The sequence below is a fragment of the Pristiophorus japonicus genome, chromosome 14 (assembly GCF_044704955.1).
Source record: "Pristiophorus japonicus isolate sPriJap1 chromosome 14, sPriJap1.hap1, whole genome shotgun sequence".
Lineage (NCBI taxonomy): Eukaryota > Metazoa > Chordata > Chondrichthyes > Pristiophoridae > Pristiophorus > Pristiophorus japonicus.
The window spans coordinates 110,291,362-110,310,203 of record NC_091990.1 but is presented as its reverse complement, the minus strand read 5'-3'; the positions used below and the strand labels follow the sequence as shown (position 1 = coordinate 110,310,203).

At 45.0% G+C, this 18,842-nt stretch overlaps 1 protein-coding gene across 2 annotated transcripts in view; it reads left to right on the top strand.

The window, feature by feature from the left end:
• ppfibp2b (PPFIA binding protein 2b) overlaps nt 1-18,842 on the top strand; it is a 290,466-nt gene that overhangs the window by 236,665 nt on the left and 34,959 nt on the right. For both annotated transcript variants that reach the window (XM_070899493.1, XM_070899494.1), the window contains 7 exons: nt 2,658-2,808; nt 3,342-3,453; nt 5,969-6,057; nt 10,744-10,866; nt 12,237-12,362; nt 14,215-14,403; nt 18,018-18,197. In XM_070899493.1, the coding sequence (XP_070755594.1) occupies nt 2,658-2,808; nt 3,342-3,453; nt 5,969-6,057; nt 10,744-10,866; nt 12,237-12,362; nt 14,215-14,403; nt 18,018-18,197 (970 nt within the window). The remainder of the gene's footprint in view (nt 1-2,657; nt 2,809-3,341; nt 3,454-5,968; nt 6,058-10,743; nt 10,867-12,236; nt 12,363-14,214; nt 14,404-18,017; nt 18,198-18,842) is intronic.

Here is an 18,842-nt window from a genome sequence, read left to right as displayed (position 1 = left end):
GAGGTCGAGAAGACATTAATAAACTTGGAGAATGAGCATTTAATTGGCAAATGAATTTCAATATAGATAAGCCTGGATAGAGTGGATAGGAAGGACCTGTTTCCCTTGGCAGAATGGTCAACAACCAGGGAGCATAGATTTAAATTAATTGGTAGGAGGTTTAGGGAGGATTTGAGGGAACATTTCTTCACACAGAGGGTAGTGGGGTCTGGAACTCACTGCCTGAAATGATGGTAGAGGCAGAAAATCTCACCACATTTAAAAAGTACTTGGATGTGCACTTGAAGCGCCGTAACCTACAGGGCTCCGGACCAAAAGCTGAAAAGTGAGATTAGGCTGGCTAGATATTGGTTGGTCGGCGTGGAAATGATGGGTCGAAATGGCCTCCTTCCGTGCTGTAAATTTCTATGATTCTATATGTGTGAGGTGTTGCATTTTGGTCGGAAGAATCAGGAGGCCATTTGGAGAAAAAGAGTCTGAATGGTACGGAGCAGAGGGATCTTGGGGTAAACATTCACAAATCACTAAAAGAAGCAACACTGGTTGATTAGACCATAAAAAGCAAACAAGGTTCATTTTAGAGGGATAGAATTGAAAATTAGAGAATATATGCTGAACCTGTATCAAACCTTGGTTAGACCACACTTGGAGTATTGTGTACAGCTCTGGCCGACAAATTATAATAAGGATGTAGAGGCACTAGAGAGGGTGCAAAATGATACCAGAACAGCGAGAGTATACATATCAGGAACAGATGAACAGGCTGGGACTCTTTTCTCTTGAAAAGAGAAGGCTGCGGGGTGACCTAATAGAGGTCTTTAAAAATCTGAAAGGTTTTGATAGTGTGGATACAGAGAGAATGTTCCCACTTGTGGGGAAGAGCATAACTAGAGGCCATCAATATAAGATAGTCACCAAGAAATCCAATAGGGAATTCAGAAGAGACTTCTTTACCCAGAGAGTGGTGAGAATGTGGAACTTGCTACCACAGGGAGTAGTTGAAAAGAATAGCATAGATGCATTTAAGGGGAGGCTAGATAAACACATGAGAGAGAAGGGAATAGAGGGATATGGTGATAGGGTTCAATGAGGAAAGATGGGAGGAGATTCGAGTGGAGCATAGACTGATTGGGCCGAAGGACCAGTTTCTGTGCTGTATATTCTGTGTAATTCTATCTATGTAAAGGGTATGGAGAGTGAGCAGGAGAGTGGGATTAAATTGCATGGGATATTAAACGATACCGGGAGTGAGCAGGAGAGTGGGATTAGACCAGGTGGGATATTAAAGCGTGAGGAGAGTATGATTAGACTGGGTAGGATCTTAAAGAGTACAGGCAGTGAGGAGGAGAGAGGGATTAGACTGTGTGGGATATTAATAAGAACATAACATAAGAAATAGGGACAGTAGTAGGCCATACGGCATCTCAAGCTTGCTCCGCCATTCAATAAGATCATGGCTGATCTGATCATGGATTCAGCTCCACTTCCCCGCGCGCTCCTCATAACTCCTTATCCCCTTATCGTTTAAGAAACTGTCTACTTCAGTCCTAAATTTATTGAATGTCCCAGCTTCCACAGCTCTCTTAGGCAGAGTATTCCAGATTTACAACCCTCTGAGAGAAGAAATTTCTCTTCATCTCTGTTTTAAATGGGTGGCCCCTTATTCTAAGATCATGCCCTCTAGTTCTAGTCTCCCCTATCAGTGGAAACATCCTCTCGGCATCCACCTTGTCAAGCTCCCTCATAATCTTATACGTTTCGATAAGATCACCTCTCATTCTTCTGAATTCCAATGAGTATAGGCCCAACCTACTCAACCTTTCCTCATAAGTCAACCCCCTCATCCCCGGAATCAACCTGCCTCCAAAGCAAATATATCCTTTCATAAATATGGAAACCAAAACTGCATGCAGTATTCCAGGTGTGGCCTTACCAATACCTTGTATAGCTGTAGCAAGACTTCCCTGCTTTTATACTCCATTCCCTTTGCAATTAAGGCCAAGATTCCATTGGCCTCCCTGATCACTTGCTGTACCTGCATACTATCTTTTTGTGTTTTATGCACAAGTACCCCCAGGTCCCGCTGTACTGCGGCACTTTGCAATCTTTCTCCATTTAATTAATAACTTGCTCTTTGATATTTTCTGCCAAAGTGCATGACCTCACACATTCCAAAATTATACTCCATCTGCCAAATTTTTGCCCACTCACTTAGCCTGTCTATGTCCTTTTGCAGATTTTTTGTGTCCTTCTCACACATTGCTTTTACTCCCACCTTTGTATCGTCAGCAAACTTGGCTACGTTCTCAGTCCCTTATTCCAAGTCATTAGTATAAATTGTAAATGGGTACTGCCCATAGGTACAGGAAGTGAGCAGGAGAATGGGATTAGACTGGGTGGGATATTAAAGGGTGTGGGGAGTGAGGAGAGTGGGATTAGACTGGGTGGGTATTAAAGGGTGCGTGGAGTGAGTGGGAGAATGGGATTAGACTGGGTGGGATATTAAAGAGTGTGGAGAGTGAGGAGAGTGGGATTAGACTGGTGGCTCAACTGGAGAAAAGCACCAGTGCAGACCCAATGGGTCGAATGGCCTCTTTCTGTGCCAGAACATTCCACGATTCTGCCTTAAAAGCTTCCGGTGATGTTTAATTTTTCAGAGACCCGAATGCACCTTTTTCCCAGTGGACAAATGAACAGGTGTGCACTTGGCTCCAGGACTGTGGGCTTGGTCAGTATGTGGCTTTGGCCCGGCAATGGGTCACCTCTGGACAGACTCTGCTATCGGCAACGCCTCAGGAGCTTGAGAAGGTAAGGCGGGGTCAACACCCGTGATCTGAGGTAAATGGAAGAAGTACTAACTTTATCACACAGAAAGGCAGTCGTGGCTCAGTGGCTCGCGCCCTCGCCTTCCAAGTCAGAAGGTTGTGGGTTCAAGTCCCACTCCAGACCCTATAACCCACGCTGACACTCCAGTGCAGTATTGAGGGAGCGCTGCACTGTTGGAGGTGGCATCAATCAGACGTTAAACCGAGGCTTCATCTGCCCTCTCAGGTGGATGTAAAAGATCCCATGGCACTATTTCGAAGAAGAGTTCTCCACAGTGTCCTGGGGCCTATATTTATCCCTCAACCAACATCACTAAAACAGATGATGTAATTTATCACATTGCTGTTTGTGGGAGCTTAGTTTTCGACATTACAACAGCAATTCAAAAAGTGCTTCATTGGTTGATACTAACTAAGTGTTTTTGGGAATTCCTGAGGTTGTGAAAGTAATTATATAAATGCAATTTCTTTTTTTAATCTTTTGAATCTGTTTTGTTTGGATAATGTTGGATACAGGAACTAGGAATCAAACACCCACTGCACAGGAAGAAGGTCCTGGTGCTGCAGAAGACAGTCGGCAACAGACAGAACGACAGCTCAGGGAAGCTGGACCATATCTGGGTAACACGTAAGTATGGTCTATAATAAGTACATAACATAGAAACGTAGAAAATAAGTGCAGGAGTAGGCCATTCGGCCCTTCGAGCCTGCACCACCATTCAATAAGATCATGGCTGATAATTCACCTCAGTACCTCTTTCCTGCTTTCTCTCCATACCTCTTGATCTCTTTAGCCGTAAGGGCCATATATAAATCCCTCTTGAATATATCCAATGAACTGGCATCAACAACTCTCTGTGATAGGGAATTCCACAGGTTAACAACTCTGAGTGAAGAAGTTTCTCCTCATCTCAATCCTAAATGGCTTATCCCTTATCCTTAGACTGTATCCCCTGGCTCTGGACTTCCCCAATATCGGGAACATTCTTCCCGCATCTAACCTGTCCAGTCCCGTCAGAATTTTATATGTTTCTATGAGATCCCCCTCTCATCCTTCTAAACTCCAGTGAATAAAGGCCCAGTTGATCCAGTCTCTCCTCATATGTCAGTCCAGCCATCCCGGGAATCAGTCTGGTGAACCTTCGCTGCACTCCCTCAATAGCAAGAACGTTCTTCCTCAGATTAGGAGACCAAAACTGAACACAATATGCCAGGTGAGGCCTCACCAAGGCCCTGTACAACTGCAGTAAGACCTCCCTGCTCCTATACTCAAATCCCCTAGCTATGAAGGCCAACATACCATTTGCCTTCTTCACAGCCTGCTGTACCTGCATACCAACTTTCAATGACTGATGTACCATGACACCCAGGTCTCGTTGCACCACCCCTTTTCCTAATCTGCTGCGATTCAGATAATATTCTGCCTTCGTGTTTTTGCCCCCAAAGTGGATAACCTCACATTTATCCACATTATACTGCATCTGCCATGCATTTGCCCACTCACCTAACCTATTCAAGTCACCCTGCAGCCTCTTAGCATCTTCCTCACAGCTCACACCGCCACCCAGTTTAGTGTCATCTGCAAACTTGGAGATATTACACTCAATTCCTTCATCTAAATCATTAATGTATATTGTAATTAGCTGGGGTCCTAGCACTGAGCCCTGCGGAACCCCACTAGTCACTGCCTGCCATTCTGAAAAGGACCCATTTATCCCGACTCTCTACTTCCTGTCTGCCAACCAGTTCTCTATCCACGTCAGTACATTACCCCCAATACAATGTGCTTTAATTTTGCACAACAATCTCTTGTGTGGGACCTTGTCAAAAGTCTTTTGAAAGTCCAAATACACCACATCCACTGGTTCTTCCTTGTCCACTCTACTAGTTACATCCTCAAAAAATTCCAGAAGATTTGTCAAGCATAATTTCCCTTTCATAAATCCATGCTGACTTGGACCGATCCCATCACTGCTTTCCAAATGCGCTGCTATTTCATCTTTAATAATTGATTCCAACATTTTCCCCACTACTGATATCAGGCTAACCGGTCTATAATTACCCGTTTTCTCTCCCTCCTTTTTAAAAAAAGTGATGTTACATTAGCTACCCTCCAGTCCATAGGAACTGATCCAGAGTCGATAGACTGTTGGAAAATGATCACCAATGCCTCCACTATTTCTAGGGCCACTTCCTTAAGTACTCTGGGATGCAGACTATCAGACCCCGAGGCCTTCAATCCCATAAGAAATACGAGCAGGAGTAGGACATTTGGCCCCTCGAGCCTGCTCCGCCATTCAATAAGATCATGGCTGATCTGATCTTGGCCTCAGCTGCACTTCCCTGCCCGCTCCCCATAACCCTCGACTCCCTTATCATTCAAAAATCTGTCTATCTCCACCTTTAAATATTTTCAAAGACCCAGCATCCACAGCTCTCTGGGGTAGAGAATTCCAAAGATTCCGACCCTCTGAGAAAAGTATTACCTCCTCATTTCCATTTTAGAATGGCGAGTCCTTATGCCCCTTAGTTCTAGATTCCCCCACGAGGGGAAACATCCTCTCTGCATCTATCTTGTCGAGCCCCCTCAGAATCTTATACGTTTCAATAAGGTCACCTCTCATTCTTCTAAACTCTAATGAGTACAGGCCCAACCTGCTCAACCTTTCTTCATAAGCCAATCCATTCATCTAGGAATCAACCTCCTGAACCTTCTCTGAACTGCCTCCAATGCAAATTACTTTGGTCGCGGTTTCATTATGTCGCATAGTCAGGAAAGCTTCCAAGTTGGAAGAAAATAAAACAAGAAGTATCCGGTTCCGTAATAAAGACGGAAACATTGAGCGGGTCAGGCAGCATCTGTGGAGAGAGAAACAGAGTTAATGTTTCAGGTCGATGACCTTATATCAGAACTGGAAGATGTTAGAGATGAAGAGCTTTTAAGCAAGTGCAGAGGCAAGGAACAGCGGGGGAGGAGAGGAAAGCAGAAAAGGAGGTGTGTGATGAGGTGGAGGACAGGAGTGATTAAATGATAAGAGTTGATGGTGCGAGTTGGCAAAGTGTCTAGTCGTGTGTTCGTTGCGTGCGTCAGGCAGTCGAACCACAATGACCTACTTTTACACTCTATCTTGCGTTGTTCCCAGGTTGGCTCGATGATGTTGGCTTACCTCAATACAAGGACCAATTCAATGAAGGCAGGGTTGATGGGAGAGTGCTCCAGTACCTGACTGTGGTGAGTTATCTCACTGGCGAGATCAGAAACGTGTGATAATTGTACTGTGTCAGCTGTGGCTCAGTGGGTAGCACACTCGCCTCTGAGTTAGAAGGTTGTGGATTCATGTCCCACTGCAGGGACTTGAGCACAAAAATCTAGGCTGACACTCCAGTGTAGTGCTGAGGGAATGAGATGTTAAACCGAGGTCCTGTCTGCTCTCTCAGATGGTGGTAAAAGATCCCATGGCACTATTTCGAAGAAGAGCAGGGGTGTTCTCTCTGGTGACCTGGCCAATATTTATCCCTCAATCAACATAACAAAAAAAGGTTATCTGGTCATTATCACATTGTTGTTTGTGGGAGCTTGCTGTGTGTAAATTGGCTGCAGCGTTTCCTACATTACAACAGTGACTACACTCCAATAGTACGTCACTGGCTGTAAAGCGATTTAAGACATCCGGTGCTCGTGAAAGGCGCAATATAAATACATGTCGTTCTTTTATAATCAGGTTACAAGGTGGAATCTAGGCTTCTTGGAACTGAATGTTAAACATTTCAGACAACTTGCAGTCACACAACTTGAAAGTATCACTTCATGACATGTGAAGGATAATTCAAACCAGTGTTTGCTACTATATGCTTCTTAAAACCTACCTCTTTAACCAAGCTTTTGGCCACCTGTCTTAATGTCTCCTTATGTGGCTCGGTGTCAAATTTTGTCTGAACACTCCAGTGAAGCGCCTTGGGACATTTTACTATGTTAAAGGTGCTATATAAATGCAAGTTGTTGTATTTTTTTCCTTTTCAAGCCTTTATCTAATTTTCTTTTGAAAGTTGTTATTAAATCTGCTTCCACCGCGCTTTCAGGCAGCGCGTTCCAGATCACAACAACTCGCTGCACAATGTTTCTTTACCTCATCTCCCCTCTTTTGCCAATCACCTTAAATCTGTGTCCCTCTGGTTACCGACCCTCCTGCCTCTGGAAACAGTTTCTCCTTATTTACTCCATCAAAACACTTCATAATTTTGAACACCACAATTAAATCTCCCCTGAACCTTCTCTGCTCTAAGGAGAACAACCCCAGCTTCTCCAGTTTCTCCACATAACTGACTCTCATCCCTGGTACCATTCTAGTGCATAGGATATACAACACGGAAATAGGCCATTCGGCCCAACCATTCCATGCCGTCGTTTATGCTCCACTCGAGCCTCCTCCCATCTTTCCTCATTTAAATCTATCAGCATTACCCTCTATTCCCTTCTCCCTCATATGCTTGTCTAGCCTCCCCTTAAATGCATCTATACTATTCGCTTCAACCAATCCCTGTGGTAGCGAGTTCCACATTCTCACCAGTCTTTGGGTAAAGAAGTTTATTCTGAATCCCCTATTTGATTGCTTGGTGACTATCTTATGTTGATGGCCTCTAGTTATGCTCTTCCCCACAAGTGGAAACATTATCTCTGTATCCACTCTATCAAAACCTTTCATAATTTTATGTCACCCCACAGTCTTATTTTAAGAAAATGGAGACCCAGATTGTTCATCCTTTCCTGATATGTATACCCTCGCATAACCTTCTGGTATCATCCTTGTAAATCTTCCCTGCACCCTCTCCAGTGCCTCGATATCCCTTTTATAATATGACGTCCAGAACTGTACGCAGTACTCCAAGTGTGGTCTAACCAAGTTTGATACAGGTTTAGCATAATTTCCCTACTTTTCAATTCTATAAAGGGCTAGACTTTCCGAATCATTTTCGGCGGGTTCTCGGCGATTTTCTCAGTGGTACAGCTGTTTTTCCACCCGGCGAAAGTTTCCCCCTTAGTTTTTTAGTGGTTTTGCCCAAATCTGAAAATGCCCACCGGGACCAAACCGCCGATGTGTAACGCCGAGACAATCGACAGGGCGTAAGTTTGGCCTCAATGGAAGCCCGTCCAGATCGCCGAGGGAACCACCCTATAAAAGCTGCTTACGCAGGGCGGTAGGTGAGTACTCTGCAAAGAAAGGTAAGTTAAAGGTTCTTTATTTTTTTTTTATTTTAAAATTTTTGGGGGGCCTTAGCCACCAAATGGAAAGTCTAGTCCCTTGGTTTCTAGATGTTCTTCTATTTTCTCCATTATTTTTCCTACACCGATGTTAAGCTGACTGGTCTATAATTCCCTGGACATGTTCTATTCCCTTTCTTAAATATAAGTATTACGTTAGCTATCCACCAGTCCTCTGGCATTGCACTTTTTTCTAATGCATTATTAAATATGTGTAGTAATGCCTCTGCTATCTGTTCCCTAGATTCTTTTAAAATACATGGATGCATTCCATCTGGACCAGGGGTTTTATCCTTTTTGAGTTTGATTAGTTTATATATCTCCTCTTTTTATTTTAAATGTACTTATCTCATTACTAATCTCATCATCCAATAACCTGTCCACCTGCTCTATCTCCCTGGTAAATATTGAAGCAAAATTATTACTTAAAATTTTTGCCATTTCTCTGTGTATAATTTGTTCTTTCCTTTTAGCAGAATATATTGTTCCTGCACTCTGTGTAACATCGTTTTAAATGTCTCCCATTGCTGTTCTACATCGTTTTTTGCCAATATTGTTGCCCATTTTATTTTCCCAAGTTCTATCCTCAAAATCAGCTTTTCTCCAATCATTACCTGTGGTATTATCCTGTCTATTCACGGTTATGTGAAACAGGCAGCAAAGTGGAGTTGAGGCCAAGATCAGATCAGCCATGATCTTATTGAATGGTGGAGCAGGCTCGAGGGGCTGTGTGGCCTACTCCTGCTCCTATTTCTTATGTTAATGGCCCTATTTCTATCCCAACCTTCCTTCTTTATTGCTGTGCCTGTAAAATATTTTACTATTTTGTTTTATGTTCCTTGATAATTAAATTTCATAGTTCCTCTTTGCCTTCCTAATTGTTTATTTGACTTCTCTCCTAATCTCTTTGTATTCTCCCTTATCATGCACTCCCCTGCTGTCTATGTACTTCATGTATGCCTCTTTCCTTATCCTCAATAGTTCCCTTATGGCTTTATTCATCCATGGAGTCTCATTAGTGTTTAATGTGTTCTTTTCTTTTAGAAGAATAAATTGTTCCTGCACTCTGTAACATTTTTTAAATGTTTCCCATTGCTATTCTACATCATTTTTTGCCAATATTGTTGCCCATTTTATTTTCCCAGCCCTTCAAAATCAGCTTTTCTCCAATCTATTACCCTGGTTTTCATCATACTTATGTCCTTCTCAATTATCATCTTAAAGCATATTATATTATGGTCACTATTGCCTATATGGTCCTCTATTTTTACTTCTCTTATCTGCTCTGGTTCATTTCCCCTTATTAGATCTAATAGTGAATCCTCCCTTGTTGTGTTTTTTACATATTGGGTTAGAAAGGAGTCCTGTATACATTTTCGGTACTCCATTCCCTTATCCCCTTTACCTACCTCTTCTGTCCAATTAATATCAGGATAGTTGAAACCCCTCTATGTTTATTACTCATTTCCCTAATAGTAAATCTCTGCACCCTCCTAAAGACATCCTTCCTAAAGTGTGATGTCCAGAATTGAACACAATACTCCAGATGGGGCCTAACCAGTGATTTATAAAGTTTTAGCATAACATCCTTGCTTTTGTTCTCTGTGCCTCTATTTATACTCCAAGGATCCCGTACGCTTTTTTAACAGCCTTCTCAACTTGTCCTGCCATCCTCAAAGACTTGTGTACCTTCAACCCCATAAACGCTTCAAGGCTTAAGAACATAAGTAGGCCAATTGACCCCTTGAGCCTGCTCCGCCATTCAATAAGATCATGGCTGATCTGATCTTGATCTCAGCTCCACTATCCTGCCCGCTCCCCATAACCCTTGACTCCCTTATTATTCAAAAATCTGCCTATCTCCACTTAAATATATTCAATGACCGAGCCTCCACAGCTCTCTGGAGCAGAAAATTCCACAGATTTACGACCCTCTAAGAAGAAATTCCTCCTCATCTCAGTTTTAAATGGGTCCCCTAGTTTTAGATTTCCCCAATGAGGGGAAACATCCTCTTTGTATCTGTCTTGTCGAGCCCCCTCAGAATCTTTTATGTTTCAATAATTCTGCGCCATTCACGTGCTGCAGATATTCTTCTAAACTCCAATGACTATAGGTCCAACCTGCTCAACCTTTCTTCATAAGGCAACCCGCTCATCTCAGGAATCAACCTAGTAAACCTTCTCTGAACTGCCTCCACTGCAAGTATAACCCTTCTTAAATAAGGAAATCAAAACTGTACGCAGTACTCTCGCTGTGGTCTCACCTATACCCTGTACAGTTGTAGCAGGACTTCCCTACTTTTATACTCCAAGGATCCTGTGTGCTTTTTAACAGCCTTCTCAACCAGTCCTGCTGCCTTCAAAAACCTGTGTACCTTCACCCCCATAAACAGGTCAAGGCTTAAATGCAGTAACGCAGTCGGAGAAATTAAAAATAAAATTCCATTGGAAGTCCATATAATGGTCAGTCTTTACAACATAGTGCTTGACCAGAGGATGTTGGCGATGGGCCATTATGGAGCTGGTTCCCTAAAGTACACCATGAGCACATAGAGCAAACTCTGTCCGTATGAGCAAGGTTCAAGTTGGACTGTACCTGTGGTGTGAACGTGTAGGTGAGCGAAAGGATCTGACTGAAGGGCTGTCTTTCTTTTGCAGAATGATCTCTTGTTTTTGAAGGTCACCAGCCAGCTGCACCACCTGAGTATCAAATGTGCCATTCACGTGCTGCATGCCAACAAGTTCCACCCCAACTGCCTCCGGCGTAGACCGTCCGACGAGGTGAGCGGATTTCCGTTGTTGGATGTTAGGGTGAGACACACCAGCTGTCGACTGAAAGGCCGCGGGTTGGATGTTCGCCTTTAGCGCCTTTGCGTGAAGCGTTACCTGGGCGCAGTGTAGAGGGAGCGATCTAGTCGAGGGAATGGCCCATCGGGTTCCTGAACCATCAGAAGGACGATCCAGTGGGATTCCTAAGAGGTGTGCGATCCACCCTCGCCAGCGTTGCGTCTTCGTACACTAACCGGGCAATGCTTGACCAGGCCGTGGCTCAGTGGGCAGCACTCTCACCTCTGAGTCAGAACGTCATGGGTTCAAGTCCCACTCCAGGGACTTGAGCACAAAATCTGGGACTGACACTCCCAGTACAGTGTTGAGGGAGTGCTGCACTGTCGGAGGTTCCATCTTTCGGATGAGTCATAGGGAACGGTAGCATAGTGGCTATGTTACTGGACTAGTAATCCAGAGGCCTGGACTAATGATCTGCTGACATGAGTTCAGATCCTTTCACAAATCCCACCATGGCAACTGGGGAATTTAAATTCAGTTAATTAAATAAATCTAGGATAAAAAGCGAGTATCAGTAATGGTGACCATGTAACTACCAGACTGTTGTGAAAACCCAACTGGTTCACTAATGTCCTTTAGGGAAGAAAGTCTGCCGTCCTTACCTGGTCTGGCCGATATGTGACTCCAAACTCATGGCAAGATGGTTGACTCTTAACTACCCTCTAAAAGGGCCCAGCGAGACACTTAGTTGTCATCATCATAGATGGTCCCTCATATCGAGGATGACTTGCTTCCACGCCAAAAAGGGATGAGTTCACAGGTACTTCAATGAAGGATCTAATATTCCAGGGCCCAAACTACATGTTGAAGAGTGGAAGATGCCTGTGTGTGGATTTTTTTAACGTGTTGTACAAGGCGACTCACCACCACCTTCTCGAGGGCAATTAGGGACGGGCAATAAATGCCGGCCTTGCTGGTGATGCCTACATCCCATGAATGAATTTTTAAAATGAGGCCCCATCTGTCCCCTCAGGTGGACGTAAATGATTCCACAGACATTATTTTGAAGAGAAGCAGGAGAGTTATCCCTGGTGTCCCGGACAATATTCATCCCACAACCAGCACCTCAACACAGATGATCTGTTCATTGCTGTTTGTGGGACTTAGCTGTGCACGAATTGGCTGTGGTGACATCAACACCCCACCCCCTTTATTCTGTTATTGGCACTTACTGTTTAAACAAACGTTTGTTCTACCAGACAGGGTCAAGATCTTGGAGTTCTCTGGAATTATTTGATGAAAATTGCCTGCATGATTGTAACAATCCCAAACCATTTTTAAAAAATTCTTTATTTTGCGGTCAGAATCATACGTCTCCGTCGGATGTTGTCCAGTGGTCAAACCATCGGGTGATGGAGTGGCTGAGGTCGGTGGATCTCGCAGAATATGCACCAAACCTTCGAGGGAGCGGCGTGCATGGTGGCCTTGTTGTAAGTGTGTTGGTTCAAATATCCGCTTCTCTACAGAACAAACAGCTCCCCTCACTCTCAGTGGCGATTCATATCCGCTGTCGGTTTTAGGCACACATTAGTTCACAACTACAACATCTTGCATTTCCGTAGCACTATTAAGAATGTACGAACATAAGAATTAGGAGCAGGAGTAGGCCATTCGGCCCCTCAAGCCTGCTCCGCCATTCAATAAGATCACGGCTAATCTTCTACCTCAACTTCCCTGCACTATCCCCATATCCCTTAATTCCCTTAATATCCAAAAATCTATACATCACTGTCTTGAATATACTCAAAGACTGAGCCCCCACAGCCCTCTGGGGTAGAGAATTCCAAAGATTCACCATCCTTTGAGTGAAGATGTTTCTCCTCATCTCAGTCCTAAATGGCCGACCCCTAATTCTGAGAGTGTGACCCATGGTTTTAGACTCCTCAGCCAGGGAAAACATCCTCCCTGCATCTACCCTGTCTAGCCCTGTAATGTAGTAAAACGTCCCAAGGCGCCTCACAGGAGCGATTATCAGACAAAATTTGACAACGAGCCACGTAAGGACATATTAGAGCAAATGACCAAAAGCTTTGTCAAAGAGGTAGGTTTTAAGGAGCATCTTAAAGGAGGAAAGAGAGGTGGAGAGGTTAAGGGAAGGAATTCCAGAGCTCAGGGTCTCGGTAGCTGAAGGCACGGACACCAACGGTAGGGCGATTAAAATCAGGGATACGCAAGAGGCCAGAATTGGAGGAGCGCAGAGAATGTTGGGGAAGTCCAGAACCAGAGGTCACAGTCTAAGGATAAGGGGTAAGCCATTTAGGACCGAGATGCGGAGGAACTTCTTCACCCAGAGAGTGGTGAACCTGTGGAATTCTCTACCACAGAAAGTTGTTGAGGCCAATTCACTAAATATATTCAAAAAGGAGTTTGATGAGGTCCTTACTACTAGGGGGATCAAGGGGTATGGCGAGAAAGCAGGAATGGGGTACTGAAGTTTCATGTTCAGCCATGAACTCATTGAATGGCGGTGCAGGCTAGAAGGGCCGAATGGCCTACTCCTGCACCTATTTTCTATGTTTCTATGTTTCTATGTTTCTATCACGGAAGGTCGAAGGTTTCCGGAGATTACAGAGTTAGGGAATGGCGAGGCTATAGAGGGATTTGAAAAAAAGATGAGAATTTTTAAATTGATTCATTAAAATTGAAAATTGGAAAGTTGACCAATATCCCCAGTTGTCCATCTCCAGCATAGTTACCTCACTCCCAATAGAACGAAATAAGAACGTAGAACATAAGAACATAAGAAATAGGAGCCGGTGTCAGCCATTTGGCCCCTCGAGCCTGCTCCGCCATTCAAAATAAGATCATGGCCGATCTGATCTTGGCTTCAACTCCACTTCCCTGCCTGCTCCCCTTATCGTTCAAAAATATGTCTGTCTCCACCTTAAATATATTCAATGATCCAGCCTCAACAGCTCTCTGGGGCAGAGAATTCCAAAGATTCACTACCCTCGGAGAGAAGAAATTCCTCCTCATTTCCATCTTAAATGGGCAACTCCTTCTGAAGGTATGCCCCCTACTTCTAGATTCCCCATGAAGGGAAACATCCTCTCTGCATCAACCTTGTCGAGCCCCCTCCGAATCTTATACGTTTCAATAAGATCACCTCTCATTCTTCAAAACTCCAATGAGTAGAGGCCCAACCAGCTCAATCTTTCCTCATAAGTCAACCCCTTCATTTCCAGAATCAACCTCGTGAATCTTCTCTGGACTGCCTCCAATGCAAGTATATCCCTCCTTAAATGTCCATCCGTTAACTCGTTCCCTATGTTCTTGGTCTAGATATTGGAGCCGCGCTTTAACTCTGAGACCCTGGCTTTGCTCCTCAACATTCCGCCTCAGAAGACATTGCTCCGGCGACACCTGACCACACACTTCAATCTGTTGATCGGGCCGGAGGCTCAGCACGAGAAAAGAGAGTTAATCGAGTCGAGCAGTTACACGCCTCTGAACACCACGGCAAAAGTGAGGGTAGGTACCAAAAGCCTGGTCCGCCATGCACTGGCCAGGAGGGCTGCCCACGCTTTGAGGGGTGGATGTTGTAATCAGCTTCATCTACTGAAGTAATTATTGTTCAGTGTGATTAGTCACCAGGTTTTCTGGTTTATTTCTGCTGGGTAAATCAAATTTGCAGTGCTTAACTAATTGACTACCAGTGTCCGCCATGGCTCAGTGGGTAGCTCTCTCGCCTCTGGTCTTGAGCACATAATCCAGGCTGACACTCCCAGTGCAATGCTGAGGGAGTGCTGCACTGTTGGAGGTACCGCCTTTCAAATGAGATGTAAAACCGAGGCCCCGTCTGCCCCCTCAGGAGACATACAAGATCCTACGGCACTATTTCGAAGAAAAGTAGGGGAGTTATCCCCGGTGTCCTGGCCAATATTTATTCCTCAATCAACATCACTAAAACAGGTTATCTGGTCATTATCACATTACATTTTTGTGGGAGCTTGCTGTGCGCATATTGGCTGCCATATTTCCTATATTATAAAAGTGACTACACTTCAAAAAGTAATTCATTGGCTTTAAAGCGCTTTGCAAGGTCCGGTGGTCGTGAAAGGGGCTGCATAAATGCAAACCTTTCTTTCTACTTCCCAAACCCACGGCCTCTACCAACTAGGAGGGCAGTGGCAGCAGACACCACCACCTGCAAGTTCCCCTCCAAGTCATGCACCATCCTGACTTGAGAATATATCGGCCGTTCCTTCATCCTCACTGGGCCAGAATCCCGGAACTCCCTCCCTCACAGAACTGTGGGAGTACCTTCACCACACGGACTGCAGCGGTTCAAGAAGGCAGCTCACCAACACCTTCTCAGGGCAACTAGGGATGGGCAATAAATGCCAGCCTTGCCAGTGAAGCCCACATATCCAAGAATGATTTTTTTTTAAATAGAAGGCCGAGAGTCACCTTGCTTTAGTTGAAAATGAAAAAAAGGAAGACTTGCATTGCTTTAGCAGCTTTCATGACTGAGCTGACACTCCAGTGCAATGCTGGGGGAACGCTGTACTGTCGGAGGTGCTGTCTTTTGGATGAGACATTAAACCAAGACCCCATCTGCTCTCTCAGGTGGATGTAAAAGATCCCATGGCACTATTTCGAATTAGAGCAGGGGAGTTATCCCTGGTGTCCTGGCCAATACTTACCGTCAATCAACAAAACAAAAACAGATTATCTGGTTATTATCACATTGCTGTTTGTGGGAGCTTGCTGTGCGCAAATTGGCTTCTGCATTTTCCACATTACAACAGTGACTTCACTTCAAAAGTACTTCATTGGCTGTAAAGTGCTTTGAGACTTCCAGTGGTCATGAAAGGCACTATAGTTTTTTTTATTTTTTAACAGGTGGGTCAATAACCATGGGGGGTATAGATTTAATGTAATTGGTAGGAGGTTTAGAGGGGAATTGAAGAGAATATTTTTCACCCAGAGGGTGGTGGGGGTCTGGAATTCACTGCCTGAAAGGGTTGTAGAGGCAGAAACCCTCACCACATATAAAAAGTACTTGGATGTGCACTTGAAGTGCCGTAACCTACAGGGCTACGGACCAAGAACTGGAAAGTGGGATTAGGCTGGGTGGCTCTTTTCTGCCCGGCACGGACACGATGGGCCAAAATAGCCTCCTCCCGTGCTGTAAATTTCTATGATTCTACAGTTTAACAAAATCAGATGATCGCTGTGGCTCAGTGGATAGCACACTCACCTCGGATCAGAAAGTTGTGGGTTCAAGTCCCACTCCAGGGATTTGAACACCACAATCTAAGCCACACCTCCAATGCAATGCTGAGTGAGTGCTGCACTGTCGGAGGTGCCATCTTTCAGATGAGATGTTAAACCGAGGACCTGTCTGCTCTCTCAGGTGGCGTAAAAGATCCCATGGCAGTATTTTGAAGAAGAGCAGGGGAATTATCCCAGGTGTCCTGAGGCCAATATTTGTCCCTCAATCAACATCACTAAAAACAGATTATCTGGTCATTATCACATTGCTGTTTGTGGGAGCTTGCTGTGCGCATATTGGCTGCCGCATTTCCTACATTACAACAGTGACTACACTCCAAAAGTACTTCATTGGTTGGAAAGTGTTTTGGGACATCCGGTGGTTGTGAATGGTGCTATAAAAATGAAAATCTTTCTTTCTTGTTTCAGTAAGTGTGGTCTTCTGAATCTGTATGTAATGTTTCAACTTCCCTCCTTCCAATTTCTACCATAAGAACATAAGAAATAGGAGCAGGAGTAGGCCATTTGGCCTCTCGAGCTTGCTCTGCCATTCAATAAGATCATGGCTGATCTGATCCTGGCTTCAACTCCACTTCCATGCCCGCTCCCCATAGCCGCTCACTCCCTCATTACCATGTCTGTCACTTACGAACATTTGAATAATGAAGGATAGCTAAAGACTCTCTTGCTCATCCAGCCTGTCCCACCCAATTGCGATACCTTGTGTATCACAATATATGCACTCTCCACCCCACCCAAACCCACGGGATCTCCTGGGAGAGGTGAACGGGACTTGGTGTGAGTTAGGATACGGGAGTTTTGGAAGAGCTCAGGTTTCCGGTGGTGCAAGATGGAAGGCCGGCTGGGAAATTGTTTGAGTGGTCAAGTCTAGAGGCAACAGCGGCATAGATGAGGGTTTAAGCAGCAGATGAGCTGAGGCGGGGGCAGAAATTGAGGTGGGTTAGAGGGCTATGGGTGGCAGTGGGGGAGGGGGGTGGTGGAGGGAGGATGAGGGGATCGTCTGGACGATCATGGGGATGGATGGAGTGGGGTGGCGGGGAAAGAGTTAGGGGACCACTTCCAATCCTTCTGGCTCTACACAAGAAGAAAATCCTTGCCTGTGGTTGGTGGTCTTGGGCCTGAAGAATTTTGACAGGCCCAACATTTGCCCAGCTGATTGGGAACAAATTTTGTAGAAGGGCCCCTCAGCAGGTATTAGGCCCCTAGTTAGTATATTCAAGGAGCTTACTGCCTGTTTTAAGCGCCCGCACACCACGGCTCAATAATGGCCCCCACGCATTTAGCAGTGGAACCAACACCACAGAATGAAAAGAAAGACTTGGATTAATATAGTGCTTTTTATGAACACCAGATATCTCAAAGTGCTTAACGGCCAATGAAGTACTTTTGGAGTGTAGTCACTGTTGTGATGTAGGAAATGCGGCAGCCAATTAGCACACAGCAAGCTCCCACAAACAGCAATGTGATAATGACCTGATAATCTGTTTTAGTGATGTTGATTGAGGGATAAATATTGGCCAGGATACTGAGGATAACTCCCCTGCTCTTCGAAATAGTGCTATGGGACTATTTTACGTCCACTTGAGAGGGCAGATGGGGCCTCGGTTTAACGTCTCATCCAAAAGACGGCACCTCTGACAGTGCAGCACTCCCTCAGTACTGCACTGGGAGTGTCAGCCTAGATTTATGTGCTCAAGTTCCTGGAGTGGGACTTGAACCCACAACCTCCTGACTCCGAGGCAAGAGTGCTACACTGAGCCACGGCTGACACAAAGGGAAATAGGTCCTTCCTATCCACACTCTCTATCTACACTGATCCCTTTCTCTTTCTCTCTCTCTCATTCTAGCCAAAGAAGCTCGGCTTTTCGCATTTTGGAAACCTGAGGAAGAAGAAGTTTGACGAGTCGAGTGATTACATTTGCCCCATGGACGCGATTCACCTGGCGGCTAACGGCTCCCAGAGGAACTGCGCGGGATACAGGGCGAAGAAGGTGGTGGCGGACCGGGACTTGAGCAGGCTGGAGCAGGTGGGGAACCTGAAGTGCTGACCCACTTTAGCGGGAGGCCTTGCGGGAAAGCCCGGATTGTAAAACGCTAACGTTGGGTAACCTCGCGTAACGCGAAACGTTCCCTAACGTACTAACACCGTTGTGGAGGGATCATCCGGAAAGCTCAAGCCAAAGTAACGATTTAACCGTCCCAACTGCGGTTCAGCTGTGCCTATCGACGGGTAAATAACAACACGACGTTTCACCGTGATGCTCGGATGTAGTCGTCTCCTTCCGCCTGCCGTGTTTTCATTAACTCTTTCAGTGGAGAGAAGCGTCCGAGTGTGTGTCACTGGAGCATTTCTCCTTTGCACAGAACCAGCAGAAATATATTTTTTTGGAATGAGGAATCATATCAACGAATTTCGCACCGCGTGATTTTAGACGATTGCAATCTGTACAAAATGTGTTTTAATAATTGTACGCAGTGGATATATTTTATATTTATAATTGGGAGAGGAAGCCATATTGGGTTACTTCCTGGTAATTTGACGCAAAGCAAGGTCCAACGGAACAGAGGGGGGAGCCGTTCTGCGCCGTATTCACTGGGAATTTCCTTGGTCCCGCTCCAACCGGCGGAACTTTTCCCGGAATTACAGGTGGAGGAGGGGGATGGCTCCAAAG